At 46.4% G+C, this 21,632-nt stretch overlaps 2 protein-coding genes across 2 annotated transcripts in view; one reads left to right on the forward strand and one right to left on the reverse strand.

Moving 5' to 3' along the window:
- SBI1 (Leucine carboxyl methyltransferase) overlaps window positions 1-21,632 on the forward strand; it is a 125,545-nt gene that overhangs the window by 4,574 nt on the left and 99,339 nt on the right. The gene's annotated exons all lie outside the window — the stretch shown is intronic.
- Window positions 14,989-16,882, reverse strand: LOC147640848 (uncharacterized). Its single transcript, XM_086807896.1, has 3 exons — window positions 16,045-16,882; window positions 15,672-15,892; window positions 14,989-15,558 (listed from the first exon to the last, which is right to left on the reverse strand). The coding sequence occupies exons 1-3, from the start codon at window positions 16,880-16,882 to the stop codon at window positions 15,004-15,006; spliced, it is 1,614 nt and encodes a 537-aa protein (XP_086664022.1). The 3' UTR covers window positions 14,989-15,003.

Here is a 21,632-nt window from a genome sequence, read left to right on the forward strand (position 1 = left end):
TTCATAGGCACTAGTTCTACAACATTTGTTGGTTGGTATTGCCATTGTAAAAGCCTCTTGCTACATAACATGATGTTCAATTTTTGATGTCTCTCTCTCTCCTATGTTTTGCTTTCGCATTGTGCAACTTTATCAATATTGATGAGGTGATACCTGACGGTTCACTTGTTTCTACTATTCTCAATGGTTTGCCTGAATCCTATCAAGGATTTGCTACCACTCTTCGGCTCTTGACCAAGAGAAACTCGGATTTGTACGCATTTGATGATTTGGTAGCCCTCTTGTTACAAGAAGAGCAATCCCAGTCAAATCGGAATAGCATGATTGTTGCAGATCAAGCAATTGCAGCCTCTTTTCGTGGCAAAGGGAAATCTGGTGCATCTTCTAGTGCTAAGTCTAAGGGCAAGGCACCTACCCATTCAGATCCTTCTGCATCTAAAGAGGGTGGGGACAAGAAGAAACGGTGTAACTATTGCAGAAAATTGTCAGAATATGCAACGGAGATGATAACCAAATCTGAGAACACAAGAGCAAGTACATTGCAGAAAATAGACAACACGAGAAGGAGAGAGAGAGGCGTGTAACTCTGCTCTATATACACAAGAAGATCCCGAAGAATAAGATACAATGGCATGGGGCCATTTTATATGGCCCCAAACATGCAGTCGGCCTGTAGAAAAGGCAGCCGACTGGACCTGAATCTCCACGACCAGCCAAATCCACCAGTCGGTCAGCTGTACCCAGTCGGCCAGCATCCATGAGAGGTCGAGGACCTGAAGGAGCAATGGGCTAGCATATGGGTCCTCTTGCCATCACAGGGCAACCACCCAAGCCAAGGAAAAAATAGGGAAAAATGGGGAAAAATATGTAGAGTGGGAAAAAATGAGAAAACACCTAATAAGGGCGAGCACACCCACAACAGAGGCCCTGGTGTATATGTATAGACAGGAGATGACTTCTAACACCCCCTCTCAGCTCTTGGTTGTGGAACCATCCCCAGGGAGTTGGAGTGCCGTCGGAACAACGCTTGAGATAGCGACTTTGTGAAGAGGTCCACCGCACTGTCCTCCGTCGAACAGAACTCTAGCAAGATGTCATCAGCAACGATCTTATCATGAACAAAGTGCCTCTGGATGACCAAGGATTCCACCAGTGGAAACCCAATTCTGTCAAGTAACCTCTGCAACCTCACCACCTCGCAAGCAGCATCACAAGCAGCCCGGTACTCTGCCTCTGTTGACGACAAGGCAATAGATAGCTGCCTCTTACTGCTCCATAAAACTGCTTCTGGGCCGAGGGTAAAACTGTCACTTGAAGTAGATCTCCTCGTGTTTGGATCTCCTCCCCAATCTGAGTCACTCCAACCGTGGAGTCGGACTCCATCCATCAATCCCCCTCCTGTGTAAAAGAGTCCAAAATCCTTCGCATGTTGCAGAAACCACAAGATACGCAATCCTGCCTCCCAAAGAGTCCTTTGCAAACATGAGCTCAATAGCCTCAGCAGGAAGCTCCCGTCCAATCTGGTATACATCAACCAAATCAATGAACCATTCTGCTTCCGAGTCAGAGAGGCACCATATTGCTCACAAGGATCAACACCTGTTACGGTGGGATGCCAAGTCCTGGAAACCTGCTGAAGACCACTCAAGGCCTTCGGAAACCTGTAACCAACCCCCTCTGGATCCGGAACCACAAAGCTTGGAGAATGTGCAACATCCACCTCCTGCAAGTAATCAACTGTCACCTGCCTGGCTTTCCAAGAGGTCCTCGTGGAAAGAACTTCCTCATCTACAAGAGTGTCTTTGTCCCGAATACTACGAGACATCAGAGCATAAGTTACCTGTAAAGTTTCCACTACCAACATCTGTACTGGAAAGTTCTTGCCAACTGCTGCCATCAGCTGGCAAGCTATCCACCATCTGGTCCTGGAAAGCCTGCACCTGCAACGTATCCACACTTAAGTGGCCATTACCAGACTGCCACTCATCACAAAACTGAGGACGTGGGAGAGAGAGTGCTGAAAGTTTGTATACTCCATTCTCCACTCCGCCTTCCCAAGCTACCTGGCCTGTTGCCTTGTCTCGGAGAGCAACTAAATGCTCACCAAACTCCACCCGTATGCCAGTCTTGCAAACATGATGCACTGACAAACATATGAAAACCAAGTGACGGAACATACAACACCTGGGAGGAATGCTTCTCCCCTCCTCTGCCATCGGGAACTATCTCCAACCTACCCTCACTGTGAACTGGGATAGTGGATGTATCCCCAGTAAGAATGTGACCAAAATACCTACAGAGATCCTGTAAATCTGAACAGGAAGGAGTCGTGTGCCTGGAAGCACCACTGTCTAGAATCCACTCCGGAGTATCTGTAGCGGCGAGTCCTCCAACCTCCTCCCTGCCTGAAGAAAATGAAACATCGGTGTCCATCACCTCCAAGTGCACCAATGTTGGAGTCTTCACGATTGTTGCTGAGGATTCTTCACCCTTATCGGTGTTCCGCTTGGGACACTGCCTCCAATAGTGGCCTTTCTCGCCACAATCATTACAGGTCCTCTCTGCCTTCAGTTTCTCGCGGTCTGAGTCGGACTTCTTCTCAGAAGACTTCTCCGATGAAGCCTTCCCTTTGCCCTTGTTACGGCCTTTTGACCGTTGGCCAGTTAAGGCCTCCGAACCTCCGCCCTGTGGAGGGTTCGAGAATCTTTCCTCTTGGTCCAAGACCATGGGCACAAGCTCCTCCCACGTGATGGTGCTAAGCCTGCCACTGGTAATCAAAGACGAGTAGAATGTTGAGTACTGAGAGGGCAAATGCGACAGCAACATGATGGCCATATCCTCTGATGATATCTCCTTCCTAGCCTGAAGAACTTCCTGTGGAAGAGCCTGCAGCTTGTTAATGTGCTCCCGCATCGTCGATGACTTTGTAGGATTCATAACCCGCATCTGTACTTCCAAGGAAATCCTTTTCATGGGTGATACCTTGTTATAGAGAGAAGCCAAATGCTGCCATATACCTCTGGCCAGCGTCATATGCTTTATATGATTGATTACTTGCGGTGTGTAGTTGAGGAAGATGAATGAACGGACCTTGCAATTGACACGATCCCACAACTGTGCCTGTGTCTCCCGGTCCTTACGAATCGACGGTAACTCCCCTTCCTCTACCTCTGAACCGCAACAACGATGAAATTAGCAATGTCGTAAGACTCCAGAACAGATTCCATCATTACCTTCCAGATACCGTAGTTATTCCCGTCCAACTGATGGTCCACTGGGAACGTGGGGAGTGTGGGGATCTTCACATGTCTCTCAGCCATCTCAAGCAAATCTGCCATTGCGGGGATGTAACTGAAAAGGGTCGGTGGATGGGAATAAAGAAGAACTTACACCTGCAAGTGGCTGTCCAGCAAATCAGTCCGCCTTCCTCTTGCTTCTCCTCTTCCCGAACAGTCCAAAACAGTCCACCAATCAACAACGCAACAATCCCCCTCTTGCTCACAAAATTCCCAAGATCTATCAAGAGCCTAGGGCTCTGATACCATGTTAGAATATGCAGCGGAGATGATAACCAAATCTGAGAACACGGCAAGTACAGTGCAGAAAATAGACAGCACAAGAGAAGGAGAGAGAGAGGCGTGTAACTCTGCTCTATACACACAAGAAGATCCCGAAGAATAAGATACAATGGCATGGGGCAATGGGGCCATTTTATATGGCCCCAAACATGCAGTCGGCCTATAGAAAAGGCAGCCGACTGGACTTGAATCTCCACGACCAGCCAAATCCACCAGTCGGTCAACTGTACCCAGTCGGCTAGCATCCATGAGAGGTCGAGGACCTGAAGGAGCAATCGGCCAGCATATGGGTCCTCCTGCCATCACAGGGCAACCACCCAAGCCAAGGAAAAAATAGGGCAAAATGGGAAAAAATATGTAGAGTGGGGAAAAATGAGAAAACACCTAATAAGGGCGGGCACACCCACAACATAGACAGGAGATGACTTCTAACAAAAACCTGGACATGTCATTGAAGAATGCAAAAAGTGTATTGCGAGCGAGAAAAAGAAAAAGCAGCAAGGTTTGGTTGCTACCATAGATGAGACTAAAGAAGAGGCCAACTTGGCCCATGATGGCTATGCCTTGCTTGTCACATGTGGTACTCCGTCTATGCTTTCTTCTTGTATGTTCGTTTTTGATGCTGATTGGTACTTTGATAGCGGTGCTACAAAGCACATCACTTCATGTAAGATGCTGTTTGCCACTTTGTAGGATGCACCAAAAGGTGGTACAATGATGTGTGCTAATAATGCATCATTGCCATTAAAGGCATTGGGAATGTAGATTTGACAGCATGCCATGGTGACATTTTTACTTTACATGACACATTGTATGTACTTGGAATTTGTAAGAATCTCATCTCTGTATCTGCTGTTGCTAAAACTGGGTTTAAAGTTTAGTTTTTTGATCACTGTTGCTTAGTTCATGACCGTCGAGGTGTAGCTTCTATTGTCATGTTTGGTACATTGTGCAATGGTTTGTACAAAATGGATATGTATGACATGATACAAGAGTCTCAACCCCTACAGTTGTACGTGACATTGAGTCGTGGCATGCTCGGTTTAGTCACCTTAATTTCCCATCTCTTATGCGGTTGCAAAAGCATAACATGGTTCATGAGTTACCTCCTTTGCAGCTTCTTGTTAAGCATGTATCCGAGGGTTGTTTACTTGGAAAGATGCATCGACATTCATTGGCATATCTTAGTAGATATTATTTAGCATTTTTCTACCATTTTAAAGATGTTTTATAGCATTTTTATAGCATTTTATGCTAGTGTCCTGCTGTCGGCTGCTACAGCTGGCCGACCAGCACTCTCGGGGAATATATAAGGGCTGACCCCCTTTCCCCCTAGTTTATCTCATTCTTTTATATCTTGTTGAGGTCATTAGCAGCTGCTGCTGCTTCTTACCATTGTATAGCACCTACGGGCTTCCCTCGTGCTCAATTTTCAGCAATAAACATCAATTTCCAGCATTTATAGGTCTTGTACTTGGGCCCACATATGTGTTTTCTATTTGCTTCACTTTCTTTCACATGTAGCCATGGTATGTTTATGGTTAAGCTTCCCATGTATGTGTATGCTAGTTGTATCTATGAGATCCCGGCTGCAAAGAAGCATGTTAGACGTATGATGGATCTTGGACAACCAAATGCAATACATAATGCCGTGGACATTTGATGGATCTTGGAGAGCCAAATGCCATAGCCTTTGTAAATGTCAAGTATATGTAAATAGATGGGGTTTCTTCCAAAATACGTGTTTAAATGCAAACATTTGTGTGCATGGCTTATTTTTATTTGTCTATTGTTTTGTTCACCCGGACAATGCCTGGATTTCATTGCATGAGAAGCTCATGGATCTGGGGACGCTTGGATTGCACCCATGGGCTAGTATGCTGCATAATCTGTGTTCAGTTAACTTGTATTGATGGATTTGTACAAGAATAGTTGATATTCGAAGGCAGCCCATGCTTATGCGGGTTTTCTATCTCCATGCATGCAAGGCAGTTCAATTATTTATGGTTGATGATCTTTTTCTCCATGATGAGAAACCCCCATGCATGCGACATGCATGGCCAAAAATCCCCATGCATGCGACATGCAGTTAGAAACCCCCATGCATGCGACATGCAAGCTTTTCTGGCTACATGCATGCAACATGCAATGCTTTATCTTTTCATGCACCTAAAAATTATGGCATGCAAGCTCACGTTTCTTAAAAATAAATCATGCAAGCTCACTTTTCTCCAAAGGAAGTCATGCAAGTTAGTTAACTCAAAGAAACGTATGTAAAGTAAGCCCTTCCACACTTCTTATCTACTCGAGTTGCTCTTTTGCTTGTAGCCACTCTTGTTGATCCAAAAGTCATGCACAAATCACTCTCTACCACAATTTTTCATGAGCAACACCCTCCATCCTTTATCTTCCTCTAGGCGCCTCCTTCTAGGCTGATTTCAGCTCTATAAATTCTGGTTTTCAGCCCCATTTCAGCACACTAATTGGCCTTTGAGCATTTCTCTACACAATGCACCTATTGCAGAGTATTGTCCCGGCCATATTCTACTATTTTCTCTCTCCAAAAACACTAAGAAGTTGGCTAAAAACTGATTTTCAGAATTGAAATTCTCTGTTCAAGATTGCAAAAAAGAAGAAGAAGAAGACTTTTCCCAAAGATTGATGCTGTGGAAGAATCATTTTGGTTCCAGTTGGTACTACTTCTACATGGGAGAACCCTTGGGAAGTGCTGGGCTTTTTCCTGAGGCTGATTTTCAGCCACTGGGTGGTTGATCTTATTGAAGCTAAGCTACATTTGCAGAAAGTTGGGCTTTCATTCTCTTCGGGATTGTTGGGCAATCTTGGTGAGGGGTGCTGGGCACCATATTGCTAGCTTTTGTAGCTGGGCTACTTGTGGCCACGTATAGCATTTGTGAATTGTTTTCATGCTCAGTGAAACCGGCCTCTGGTATGAACCAAAGTGTGGTGGACTAGCAGTCACCTGTCCACTTGTAGTCTAGATATGAAAACAGAATAGATTGGAGCTAGAGCGCCGAAATCTGAAAACAAAGCGACACCTGTTGGCCCCAAAGCTTGGCGCCCCTTGCGGTATTTCTTTATTCAATTTCAAAAGTATGAAGGGCTGAGTACAACAAAATGAGCCAAGAGATTACACCTGTATGTCCAATCTGACAGCCCACAATACCTCTTAGCACAGAGGATTCACACACACAGATTTGTGTCTCAAAGCAACACTCTGTGCCTCCCTCTGATCAGCCAAGACCATTAAGCAGGGCAGCCATGAGCATACATCTGGCATATCTCAAGCACATGATTCAACATCTCAGCTCATACATACATTCATTGTTCAACCTCTGTCTCCACCCTTTTCAATCTGCCATACCCCTCCTCTCACAAGGGGCCAGATAGCTCAAATCTGCAACAGACATAAGGCAATAGAAAGAGAGATAGATGAACAGATGCGGAGCTTACCAAAATCAGCTCGTGGATCTGCACCGGAGGAAGTAACGGTACCAATCTGTACTTGCAGGCACTTGTTTCAACAACCCTGCTTCACACGTGTGAGTGTACTTGTCTGTACCTTCCTCTCTGCATCCACTTCAATGCTGTGCCTGCAGCCCTTTGATGCTGCACCGGCTGTACCACGATATACTCCGCCTGTACCAAGGAGAGCGCCGTTTGCAGCTGTACGGCTCAGTCTGTACCAGAAAGTACGCCGCCTGTAGCTGCAATGATGCGCCTGCTCCTGCTGTACCCGACTGTACATGAAGGTACAGTTCTGTACCTGCTATACGGCCACCTGTCAGCAGTCGTACAGGTGACTGTACCTGCTGTACGGCCTCTGTCAGAGCCCACAGCTTCTGTACCTCCTCAGGCTGTCAATGCCGCCTGTACCCACAGAGGAAACTGCAGCAGAATACAACAGTCGTACTGTACTTGCAATCGTACAGGGCTGTACGGACTGCACACGTGGACTGTACGACTGGATTTGCACAGAAAAACAGCAGCAGCACACACTCTTCAGCAGTCGACTTCTTCCCTCTTGCTTTCCACGCTTCCTTCTTGCACGTATGCTTCACGTTTTCCAAAAAGAAGAGAGAGAGAGAGAGAAGGGAGAGAGGCATGCACTCCAAAAGTGGAGTTTCCCCCTCCCCATATTAATCCTAGGGCCCCAACTTTAATAAATATTAAAGTTCCCTAGGGGCCACTAAGGCCTAGGGGCAACCTTCAATAAAACATTAAAATTTTAATGTTCTAGTTCCCCCCTTCACACCTAGGGATGTCCACACATCATTATCTCTGTTCGGGCACCCCCCATGTGAATCATTCAATATTTTGACTTAGCAACCACCATGCCCACACTTGTGCTGTTCCATTTTCACAGGGCCATGACATACCCCCCTCTTGAAAAATGGCAAGCGTCCTCGATTGCATTCTGGTGATACAGCAAAATATCCAAAGTGAAATATACAATATGGCAAGATCAGCGTCCCAATCTCTCTAAGCCATGCACATGTATCAAGATCATTCACTGCAAAACAATGGCGTAGTAATAGTCCAAGTTGTATACCACTGTGAACCATACATATCTACAAAATCCCATGTGACTAGTACACATATATCATAGAAGTCCCATAAACAGATGTACTGTCAGCCTCAGTACCTTTGGGTGAGATAAAAACTGCACCAAGCGACCTCTAGATGTCATCTAAGCCTGTCTGTATCAAGGGAGTGGAGGTGCTACTAAAACCGGTCTATGGACACATAAAGTGGTAATTCATTCACAATTAACCTGGACTTATTCAGACACACAATCACAGAATCCTCGCTCCCTCGCTCAAAAACACATTGGCCCCGAAGTCCGGCGCCCCTTGCGGTATTTCTTTATTGTTAAAAAGTTTGTAAAATACAAAGCACGAGTGCAACAAAGCACTCTACTTGCATCAGCTGAGTTTTACAAATTCTGGGAGAAATTTGCCAGCATAACTGCACTAAAACTGTTCCATAACATCTTAGAATGAGTCCCAACTGACAGGCTCACTTCCATAGGCATTAGACTACCCAATGGAGTCCAAAACACAATTCAGCTTGCTGTAATTTTCTGCACAGACCTGTTTTCAGCCCAAAATAACTCTTGTACTGTCTTGGAGGACTTTAGCAAAGTCCTACTGCATTTTGGCATCAACCGGGCAACATAACAGCCCAAAAACAGCACCTAAGCAGTGCTGAAACAGCATTGTATTGAAGAGGTTATTACTCTTCCGTCCCTGCTTTGGTGTAGGAACTAACTACACCGGTTCCTGTTCAAGGAGGCAACTAGCCTTTGCATATAAGCATGAAATTCACACAACTGTACCTGATTTTATCTGATGAGAGCATTACCATAGTTTGCAAGAGAGAGAAAGAGAGAGAGAGAGGCTGTGGGGAGCAAGCTCAACCCTCAATACATGAGTTGTAGGGCAAGGGAGTGCACCACAATAGCTCTTTTCCTGCAACAATCCACCATAATGGCTGCAAATGAGCCTCATTCAGCCCAAATTCCCACGCTTCCCTCTTCTCAATGTGGAAAATGCACATAAATTTGACACTTGGCACATTTTTAAGTCTTTTCCACATGCAATCTTCTAAGCTAAAAATCTCCTGACTGGTTCACATTCTCACAACAGTTCTTTGTTAGCTTTTGGTCCCCTTGACATTCCGCATAAACTGACGCGAACACTTTTCAATTTCGACACTGCCCAAAATAGCAGTTTCCTAGATTTTAGGGATGATGTCATCTGCATTCCTTCTGGTCTCCTGACCATCTTTGACCACTATGGTCACTTCAGAATTTGCTTAGAATTCAAGATACATTCACATTTCGGTGGCGGCCACTTACTAGTGTAAACCGGCCTATGCCCTCATTCAGTGGCCATGTCCTGGACACTGTCATTCATCTTTCAGTGTAGTTCTCAGGCTTAGCCAACCACTGGTCCAAAGTCCCAGTGGCTGACCTATTCTGACATTGCAATGGCCCAAGCCCTTCCAAGAGATCCCGGGGGAAAACAACAGCAACCAAAGAGAAAGAAAAGAAAAGTATATATTTATAAAGAAATGTAAATAAGGAAAACAACTGCAAAAAGTTTCACCTCCTGGTGACATACCCCCCTCTTGAAAGAAGCAAGCGACCTCGATTGCAAGTGCACATGCAAACGGATGACACAGGACGATCACAAGATTCCCAGGTGATTAGTGTCATCGCATGTATCTCCTGCCAACGGATGACACGGGGCGATGATAGGAATTCCCCACTACCATTTGTGCCATCGTAGGTTCAAGCCTTTCAAATACATGTTTCCGGATGCAACACAAGGGCGATAGCATATATCTTGTACTATTAGTGTCACAACATGTAAATCATTCATTTGAAGCGTAACAGATACAACTTCAAAGCATTGAAAGTTCATTCATTGATTAAGTCATTCACAACAAATGTCAAAACTGTACATTGCCAAACATATAATACAAATGTACAGGTCATTTAGAATTCAGCTTCAAAAAGCATATTAAACCACTGCAGGTTCTAACAGGAAGGCTTCCTTGTAAAGTTGCATCAACTGAGGTGAATCAGCCAGTTCAACCTCATCCATCCATTTAGCATCCATTGGTGAATAATTTCTGAATTTCACCAAGTATGTTCTTGCAACTTGTCCTTTCACTTTTCTGTCTTTATGGGCCAGAATCTGCTCAGGAACCAGAATTTCAGGTTTAGGCCACTACTTGAGACTTCTACAACTCCTCACTGTCGTCCCTGACTTCCCTTGGTGTGATAGAGAGTCCGGCAGCACACGTGGGTGGTCCTTCTGGCAGTTGTGAGTACTTTCTTCGATTCTCCCCTCTCCATCGATGAGTTGGGGGAAGCACTTTAGGCTCTTCCTAGAGAGGGGAGTGTCCAAGCATGGATGGCCTTCCGGTTTCCCTCTTCCTGCGGCACTAAGTTCTCACATGAAGGTTTGCCTTCAATAAGATCATGGCGGCTGGAGTCATGCCTGAGCGGCATTCGGAGTGGTTGATCCATCTCATCCGCAAGGAGGGGGGGAACTGACTGGGGGTGCGCTAGTGGAGATCCATCACTCTTTCTGATTCTGCTACAAAATCCTCACCAAAGCCATCAGCAGACGACTCCAGCCATACCTCCCAGACTTCATCCATGGTACACAAACTGGTTTCATCCATTATAGTTGCATCCTGGTTAACTTCTTCACCTTCTGGGAGGCGACATCGTCAGCCAGGATTCGCCAAGAGGACTTGGTGGCTTCGAGTGGATTTCAAGAAAGCCTATGAAAGGGTGGACTGGGCTTTTCTTGAGGGTACCATGCTCAGGATGGGATTTTCAGCCTCTTGGTCGGGGGGTCTTAGCCCTTTACTCCACACACAGTGAGGTACCTATTCATGCGACAGGGGAGAGTGCTTTCCCGTCTCCAGCGCGAGGGCTGCCGCTAAGCCCCTTTTATCTCATTGTTTGTGGTGGAAGCCGTGAGCAACTTTCTGGGCACACAGGATACAGGTCTCGAGGGCCTTTGGTTGCCTATTCGGACGTTGGAGGAGCTCTTGGATTCAGAGTTTGCCGATGAGGGGAACTTGCGACGGTTTTGCAGCAGGGACTGAGGTGTTCTGCCTTGCCTTAGGAGCGAAGATCAAATTGCACAAGTCATGTGGCCTTTGGATGTGTTTGAAACCGGCTTTCAGAAATCTGACGGGCGGTGAAACAAACACTCGCACACAAAACACTTCATCACCCATGGGGACCTGGAAAAGAAAACAAACAGGGGGAGCTAGAGTGCTCCTGCAAATAGTACAAGGAAACCGATTGGCCCCAAAACACAGTGGCGCCCCTTGCGGTATTTCTTTACTTGATCAAAATTTGAGTACAAAGTACAACTTGTAGAATCCTATCCTTTATAGCTTCACCCAGGACTTCCAAATAAGAATTTTCGTTATTACAGCAAAGCATTCCATAGAGAAGGCACACAACATCTTCCTGCTTGAAAAGGTCTTCTCCATATTTACCATGGATTTCTCAAACCCTTTCCCAAACAGCAGTAGGGCTGTACCAAACCATGTGTCCTTCCCTATAGTCACAGCTTGCATGTAACCTCGAGAAAACTACAACCTGTTCACATGAATCCAAAGGCATGCTTTCCACATGAAACCAAGGACCTGTATTCGATAAACCAAAGACCTGTATCCCATAAACCATAGGCCTGTTTCCTCGAAACCAGAGTCTTGTTTCTTCTCGAAAACCAATGTCTTGTTTCCATGATAAATATACCATCCAAGCATGGTTGCCAAAACCCAGAGAGAGAAAGATAGAGGACATGTCAAGCAATCCCTGAGTACACATAAGTCCATGACGAAGAGTAACAACACATCTCTTCCAAGAACATCATCGTGTGCATCTTAGCTTGATCCTCTGTATCCCAATCTCGTAAACAGAGCCTGCAATCCACGATGAGAGAGAGAGAGAGAGAGAGAGAGAAAGGTCTTTGGGCTGTTAGCCCCTCGGCGCCTCCTTCAGCTTGCCTCCTTCCAAGAGAGATAGAGTCAATTGTGTTGTTCAGCCCTGCGCCTCTGTGACCGCCTGCAGTCCTCCGCCCCTTCCAAAAGATAGAAAGAAAGAAAGAAAGATTTTATTAACGTCTTCCAAAAGACCGAACTCGGCCTATGAGACAAATTAGTGTACCTGTGTGGGGTATCCTCTGTCATCCCAACAAAATGAAAAAGTACTGAACTAAAAAAGCTGAATTTGGGTGTGCAATAAGTACAATGAGTGGGGGAGGTGATGGAGCTCTACTACTAGGAGAATGCAAAGCTATATGCATGGAGTATACAATCATGATATGCAACCTAGCTAGCTCCATCCTGTACCATACTGGGGGTATAGAATGGTATACATCAATGAAGGGGGTGTCCACAGCTCCCTGAATAACATGCCTGGGTCTGCTCTGAAGCGAGCCAGTCGCTCCGCACCCTCTCTGTGAAATTGAGCTCTGATCTCTGTCATCTCTCTCTGGTATAGGCGTGGTGTCCGAAAGCCAGGTGTCCTCTGTCTCCTGCGGGCTTTGAGTGTCTCTGCTCTCTGGAGAGTAATTCCCTGCTGTGTAGGGGCTGGGAGTGGGGTGGATCTCTGAAAAAATGTAGTAATCTGTGTCTGTCGTCCCCCCTCTGGAGCTGTCTGAGCCTGTAATGATGTCTCTCTGTGACGCTGTATGTCTAGAATGAATCTCCCTAGTATGCGCTGGTCTGCTGCCTCAAAGATCTGGCATAGGGAATGTGGCTCTCTGAATAAAATGGGATATCTCTCTCTGATGGCTGTATATGCTCTGCATCTGCATACATAATGCTCCCCACTCTCCACCTCCTCTCTGCACAATTTGCATACCCTCTCCTCTCGGGGGATCCGTGCTGCTCTGCCAGTCTCGATCTCCAATCGATGTGATGAGACTCTAAGCTGACCAATAGCTACTCGGGAGCCGTGTGGTAAAAAGCCCTCCATGTATCTAGGCCTCTCTATAAATCCATCATCAGTGATACTCATGAAGTGATCTCTGTAGTATAGCATCTTCGGTGGAAGAGGCTGTGTAGGTGATATCCATGTCTCTCGTGTATAGAGCTGCGGTCCTGTCTCAATACTTTGTTCCTCTCACTCTAATCTGTCAAATAGCCACCCTTTCGTCCGGGGTTCCTGAAAATGCGCCTGGTGGCACTGTCTCTCTATCCCCGTGTCAATTTGGCTCTGGCTGCTGAACCCATGGTGAAGTGCGTGGCTGCTGCAGAGAAGGTAACCCCTAGGTACATGTATGATGTCACCACCTCCACATGGCGTCTTGCGAGAGTGAATGTCAGCTGACTCCTGCCCTGTCTCGATGTATGAAAGACCATAACCTTGGTTTTCCCAAGGTTCACAGTAAGACCCCTCTGTGTGCAGAAATCATGGAGTGCATGTAGATGCTGCTGTAGACCTCCTGGAGACTCAGACACTAATACAATATCATCAGCATAAAGCATAATATGTACTGAGGTACCTGCTAGATCAACTCCATCTCCGCCTCCCCGTGTAATGAAGTCAGCCACCTCATCAATGTATAACCCAAATAGCGTGGGGGAAAGTGGGCATCCTTGCTTCACTCCAATGGTGCTAGCAATAGTCTCGGACATACCTCCTGGGCATCTGACTGGCCCAAAAACCTGCTCATATAATGCGTCGGACTCTTCACGAATCACAACAAATCTAGGGACTGCCCAGGCCGTCACTTGGGGAGCCATCACATGGACCATGGAGGTTTGTCCAGCCCTCCTTTATGAGGAGGATGGTGATGGCATTGCCCTTCAGCGTACACATTTCAGGATCATTGCTCACAGCTTCAATGGCTTGGTGTCCCCTTGGATCCCTGACACCCACCCTGATGAGAAGTGGGAGATTATCAACAGCATTGCGGCCTGGTGCATTTGGCGTGTGCGCTGCAGCGAGGCTATCAAGGGTAGGGTATTCTCACCCCTCCAATAGAGACTACAGCTGCATTTGGATGGACATTATCCAAACCTTGTGTGGACATTTGGATTGATTGGGAGGAGACTCCCACTGCAACACCACACGTCTCTCTTGCGTACTTGGAGCATGTCAAATCCCCACGGATCCCCTCGTGATCGATCTCGGTTCGAAACTCGAATCCTGCAAACAAACGAACAAACAAACAAGCAAGGGGGTGCAGGCCTGACTCACCTCCCAACCATGACAGCCGTGGGCAAGCCCACAGTCTTGGCTGTCCCCACCGAGCCACGAGCTGAGCTAACTAGGATGACGTACCCATAGTAGCGACACGTTTCAAAAAACGCGTTTGAAACGTTTTGGAAACGTTTCAAACCTTTCCCAGAAGTTTGAAACGCGTTTCAAACTTTCCCATCTTGGCATGTGAAAAATCAATACCATATATGATATTTATATGCCAGAATATATGGAATCATTGATAGCATTGATAAAATGATAATATGTTGAATATATGCATGCTTGTATGATGTATCAGGATTTAGTAATAAGTATGTACTATCATCTATGCATAATGGGCCCATGGCCCATGGGATAGCAAATGCCAAATATGCCAAGGCAGTCATCCATGTTCAAACTTCAAACTCAAAGTTTCAAACTTCAATCCTAGATAAAAACAATGCAAGAAAGAAATGAGCCATGGTGTATGCTGAATATGTACAAACTACAAAGTTCAAATGCCAAACTTTAACTTCAAAGGTTGCAGGCTGCAGCCTGCAGGTTTCAATCATGATTCATGAATCAACAATCATAGATAATACTAAATAGACAAATCACATGACATAGAGTCTCAATGGTAAATGCTCATCATAAGTAAGCTCAAGAGTCAATAGTAAATAGTCAAACACAATCCGTGTCACATGTGACACACAGTACATAGTACAAAATAAAGTAGAAAATAGAATCAAGAGTCAGGACTCCGGAGTCATCCTCCTTAGACGGAGACGACGACGACTCCTCATGGTCATCTCCATCCTCTGATGTCTCTGACTCTGTGCCGGAAGAAGACTCTGCCTCAGCTCCATAAATCTCAGGTTCTGTAGCCGTAGCACTCGTAGAAGCTCCATCTCTAGATGCATGCACTCGTGTGATACGAGCTGGTGCCATCAACTCCTCGTAAAGCATAGCATAGATGTCACGCTCCTCCTGAGGAATATCCGGTACATCCTTCACCAACTCTATGTCAATCTTGTCGACATTCACTTGGCGCGGCTCGATTGGATTGCCTTGTTGCTCAATTAGACGGAGGTTGCAATGACAATAAACCAACCGTTCTAATTGAGCACTGCTCAATTTGTTCCTCTTCTTTGTGTGGAAGAGAGCCCATGTGCTCCAGTTCCTCTCACAAGGCCCAGAGCTGCAATCTTGTGAGAGGACTCGCAATGCAAGGCGTTTCTGTCATAGAAAGGACATAAAACTTTGTAAGTAGTCATGATAAAGCACTAACCTCCCATTGCATCATGATTCATGACTATTATTGATGTAACATTTGAATACTAAACACTTACCAGTAATGGAGTACCAATCCCATATTTCTCCCACCATGAGACTGGCTGTAGCTGTGTCTCTCTTAGTAGTGCGGTGGGTCTTCCAAACACACGGCTCCCATTGCGATATACCAAGAGCTCATCCTCCAATTTTCTCAAGTGATTAATATCACCTCCTGTCCACCTCCTGTCCACCTCTGGATGTACTGTTGCCACCCTTCTTCCAACTCCTCGTTGTTGAACTGCTCCTCATTACGCCATAGAGGATGCAGTATAGATGGATTGGTCTATGAAACCAATTCCATCTACGGTTCCAAACCTCCCTGATGTCCTGGACCCTATTCATAGACCAAGTCACGAATAACGATTCACCAACAACCAAAGCCAAATAAACCCGATAAGTACAAAACTGGAAAGACATGCATATTGCATATTACATTCCTCTCTGCTGATAGAACGGTGCACCGATTCAGGGCTTCTCCAATACGGTCCATGAACTCGTAAAGGAGACCAAGAGTGCTGCCCTCCATGTCTGTGATGCGAAGGACACTGTAAAGAGGCTGAGTGGCCTTCACAAGTGCTTTGACATCATCCCACCAACTCTCTCGCATCACAGCACGCACAAATGCCACTGCCTTGTGCTGCTCTCGATCCTCCCATGCCATCCACTCTCGTGACACAACTGTGCGGAGTAGCCCTTGCTGGACTCTCACTAGCCTCTCAATCACAATGAACATGTACGCAAACCTGGTCTTTGAGGGCTTGAGCAACTCTAGATCACTATGGGCACGGTACATGTAGAGGACTTTTAGCCTCTTGGTAACAAACCTCACCATGCTCCGAGCTATAGCAAAGATCTCAGAAATCCAAGGGATTTTAGCAACATCCTCTATCATGAGGTCAAGACTATGTGCTGCACAAGGAGTCCACACTATCTCTGGGAACTCATCCTCTAACATTCTGCCCATGGACACACAATTAGAGCCATTGTCAGTAATCACCTGCACCACATGCTGAGCACCAATCTCTAACATTGTCTGGCGTATGTGTTGCCATATAAAGGCTCCTGTCACCACCGTCCCTGGAACTGAAGCATCAATGGCACGCATAAACATTACGCCCTTGCAGGAGGACACCAAAATGTTATAAACATTCCTTTTTCGCATATCTGTCCAACCATCACATAATATGGTGCATCCATATTTATGCCATGTTGCCTTCAAAGGCTCCATCTCAAGCTGTACAAGATCTTTCTCATCTCTCAAGTGCTTCTTGCGTAAGGAGTCATATTTGGGACCCTCCCACTCATACCCAATGCGGCTAATGGCTCTCATGGTCTGCTTCCATCTTGGAGTGCGCACAATGTGAAATGACAAAAGCACACTGAATAAACAACCTTGTCAATTCACGGGTGGCCGCAACTGCTGCTTTCTGAAAACGAGCTTTAATGCTTGCACTCTTCAAAGAAGGCCTAATGGGCAAGGAAGACCTGTGGGCACAAGGAGCAGAGGTAGAACCTACAGCCGTTTGACTCTGCATCTCTTGTTCATCACCCACTCTAGCTCTTTTGGTGACATCCTCCTCCTCTTCCTGCATGTCATCATGGCTGCTTCCAAATCCTTTCATGGCTGCTTCTTGCTCCCTCCTCCATTGTAGAAGAGAGGCTTTGATATCCTGGGGCACTTTATCACAAGCACCAATGCCTTTGCCTTTTAGACCTGAAAAATGAGCCTTTATCCTGTTTGCAGATCCACCTGAGACCTTATCACAATACTTGCACTTCCATTTTTCAGTGCCTGAACCCCCATACTTGCCCATGGGAATGACATGAGTCCACATTGAATCTCTAGCACGAGGCATTTTGGAAGCCTGGAAAAATGTTGCCCAAATTTCAAGTTTTGAAATTGGTGCAAAAATCAAGCAAAAATATGAAAACAGACAAGTACCAACCTTGCTAGCACAGTGCACAGGTCCCGAGGGGGCGGGTGGCGGAGAAATCACACGAACAAAGGCAAGCGTGGGGAAGGACAGTCAACTTTCTCCTCTGTACTATGCACGGCGTGTTTTTTTTGCTCTCTGGAAAGCGACTGAATCGACTGATATGACCCGTCTTAAATAACATTAAAAAATAAAAAGCCAAGTTTGAAACGCGTTTCAAACTCCCAGACGTTTGAAACGTTTCAAACGGGTCTGCTAAAGTTTGAAACGCGTTTCATAGCAACTATGGACGTACCGACCAATCTCCTCCTCGCGACGTCCCATACCGCCACGAAGCTGCCCTCGCGGGCCTCGAGATTGCTGCCGGCCTCGGCTGCATAAAGCAGGTGCACGTCTGCACTAGATCCAGGCTCCAAGACCATAGAGCTCTCACAAACTCGCAATGGCCATACCTATGAGGTACGTCTACCTGCGGGAAGACAAGTTTGGGATCGCAAGGTGGAGATGCTTCCAATCCAGATTCAGGGCACCCAAGTATAGACGGGCGGGCGGCCAAGTGTGGACGCCCGATGACCGGCCAAGAGCCTATAAAAGGGTGGCCAAGGTTAGTTATTGTATGATAGAGAGTCTCGCGAGTTTGTGAGAGCTCTATGGTCTTGGAGCCTGGATCTAGCGCAGACGTGCACTTGCTTTATGCAGCCGAGGCCGGCAGCAATCTCGAGGCCCACGAGGGCAGCTTCGTGGCGGTATGGGACGTCGCGAGGAGGAGATTGGTCGGTACGTCAACCTAGTTAGCTCAGCTCGTGGCTCGGTGGGGACAGCCAAGACTGTGGGCTTGCCCACGGCTGTCATGGTAACCGAGATCGATCACGAGGGGATCCGTGGGGATTTGAGAGTGGTATCAGAGCATACCTCGTGAACGAGCAAGTCGGTAGGTAGAGAAGATGAGGTCGAAGAACGGTATGTGTTAAAAAACTTGCTGTTTTTTCTGTGCATACTGCAGTTTTCAGATTTGGTATGTGTTTTTTCTTCATCAAAGAAACCCACGTTGATGGGAGATGGTAGGTTTAGGAGGGTTGATTGGTTTGCAAAGAAGAGAGAGAGTTGTGGGTGCAGTCGCATGACCTGCAGGGAGAGAAACAAAAAAAAAAACAACGCATGTTTGCTTTTCGTTGTTTTTTGGCGCATGAGAGAGAGAGCGAGAGAAGAGCTGGTGAGTGGGTTGCTGGCGGGGTTCTGTTGACGTGGCAGGCAGGCAGGTATGCAGCAGGCGGGCGGATGCGTCACCAGGCGGACTAGGCCTGTAGGCAGTCGGGCGGCCAAGCCTGCCACCCCAGGCGGCTTGCGCAGCCACCCCAGGCCGGCCAGGCCTGCGTAGCCAGGCAGCCAGGCCTACGCAGCCTAGCGCACCGGCCAGGCCAGGCCACGCACAGCCGACGCCCAGTCCACGTACAGCAGGTTGGCGCCCAGGCCACGCACAGCAGGCGGGCGCCCAGGCACTCGTGGGTGGCAGGCGCAGGATGGCGACTAGTCAGCAGGCGACGGCAGGCGTGCAGGCGACGGAAAGAAAGCAGCTGGCAGCATGGCGACGTCAGCTCACCGTCAGGCTAATCCAGGAGGGAAGCGAAAAAAAAAAAAACGCAAGTAAAGCATTACGTTTTTTTTAGTGCTTTCGTTTTTTTTGGGGAGTTTAAAATTTTTTTAAAAAAAGGTTTAAAAGTTCTCTCCTCTCTAAGGTTTCCAAGGTGTTTTTTCTTTTTTAAGACAAGAGAATATATATATCCATATATATATATATATATATATTCAAGAAAAAAAAAACACAAAAGCTAAAGCAAAAGCTAAGCCTAGCTTTTCAAGATTTTTTAGCTTTTGGGAAACCTTTATAAACCCCCTGAAGTGGGCTTCTTGCCACACATCTCTCAAGTTCTCAAGTTTTCAAGCTCTCAAGCTCTCAAGTTCGCTCGCACTTTCATTGTGCAAAGATCGAATTTTCTCTCCACGTACCCTCTTCATGATGTCGACCCAAGAATCAGAGTTGGAGCCCCTCATGGAACGCGAAGGCTTGCCGGCTACGGAAGGTACCGATGCCGATCTTTTTGACGATTTTGTGTCAAAATCAGATTTCCAAGAGTTCAAAGTAGCTCTCGAAGCTTCTTTGACGGAACGTCAGGCACAAATCGCAGCCTAGATGCAGGCTTTGCAGAACTCCATTGCTCTATTGACCACTACCCTCTCTACTTTCTCGGGAATGGATACCTTGGCTTCAGCTTTAGGCCCCAACATTACTCCGGAACCGTTCGAGGGCGAGCAAAAGCAGCGCACCAAGGAGATCGTGGACACTTGGCTACACAAGTGGCAAGTTCACTTTTAGTTTCATCCATATGATGATGGAAAGAAGATCCAATTAGCAGCAGGTTTCCTGTCCGGCAAAGCTTTGCTTTGGTGGAAGGAACTGAACCCTAAGCCAACGACTTGGGCACAATTTGAAGATATCTTTAAGAAAGAATTCCTCAAGAAAGAGGATGATTACGATGTTGTTACCCGGTTTTCAGCTTTGACCATGACCTCACAGCACCTAACTTATGAGGTCTACCTCCAGAAGTTTCGTGACTTGCAGATGAAAGCTACAAAGATGGATCCCACTACTCTGTTGGGGTTTTTCGTAGCTGGTTTACCAGACTCGTACTGATTACAGGTTAAAAATAACAAATGTAAAACTTTGGACGAGGCCATTCATTCAGCTCGTATCTATGACGATATGATGGTCTCTTCCAAGTCGAAACCCGTTACCGAGCAGGGAAACAAGCATAAAAGAAAGTTCTCCGCACCTATGGCTAACACGTCAGAGGGAAAGTCTTCGGACTAACCTTCGAAAAGTTCAAGTTCGACACCAGCGAAGAAGAAACGACTCCTTAGGGCTCTGAAGCTCAAGAAGGAAGGACGTTGTTTTATCTGCGAAGAAAAAGGACACATGCGTACTTGATGGTGTAGTTTACCCATCCATTGTGGAACAAGCTTATAAGGAGGTCGTGGAGGAATTCATTCAAACACCACCCATGGAGAATGAAGCGGTGCCTACCTTGGTCATTTCCCCAACCACCACATCTTCAAAGGTGGGTGATGGGTCTACCCAACCCAAGGTTAGTAATTTAAGTTGGGAGGAAGTGTTGGCACGGGAAAAGGTGAAAATCACTCTTCCTTAGTTTGAGCTAGGAAATAGGGGAGAAACTGCTGGGCTTGGTCTAGCATTGGATGGATTCGAAGGCAACTAGGGGTGAAGCCACATCTAGTAGTAGTGGGCGATGGCCCAGACAGCAAAAAGCAAGGGTATGGCTCACTGGCCTAGGAGTGGTTGATCACCGAAGCCCGAGGGTGACAGTCTCCGTGGGAGGAACTCAAATTACAGGGGCCATTATGAATGGTGGTTCTGGTGTTAACATCATGCCTGAAGCCACTAGGCAAGTCTTGGGTCTCCGAATTACCAAGGTAGCTCCCTTTGCTCAAAGGCAGGACCCAAGCCAAAGGCAGCTAACCAGTTGTCTTTGACAGGTACGTCAATTACTGTACTTTCTCGTCCTAGTACTTGTTCTGATTGTCTGTTCAATTCTAAAGTATTTGGCATGCATGATCTTCTCCGAGTTTATGGAGAACTGAATGGCCATAAAATTCACATTCTTTTAGACCCTGGCAGTTCGCATAACTTTGTTAATTACAAACTTGTGCAGAAATTGAGTCTTGATACGACACTCAGCGACCATACCTATGAGGTACGTCTACCTGCGGGAAGACAAGTTTGGGATCGCAAGGTGGAGATGCTTCCAATCTAGATTCAGGACTACAAAGACACTCTGGAATGCTATGTCATGCATCTGGAAAATGTAGACTTGTTATTAGGGATTGAGTGGTTTAAGACTCTTGAAGTCCAGATAGATTGGTCTAGTCATATTTTTTCTTTTCAGCATAGGGACACCAAGTATAGTATTTTAGGTGATTGTATTCATCCCTCTCAGGGACCTCTTGTAAATACAATTGATTTTGGAA

The sequence above is a fragment of the Cibotium barometz genome, chromosome 2, assembly GCF_041138505.1.
Source record: "Cibotium barometz isolate CiBa-2024 chromosome 2, ASM4113850v1, whole genome shotgun sequence".
Lineage (NCBI taxonomy): Eukaryota > Viridiplantae > Streptophyta > Polypodiopsida > Cyatheales > Cibotiaceae > Cibotium > Cibotium barometz.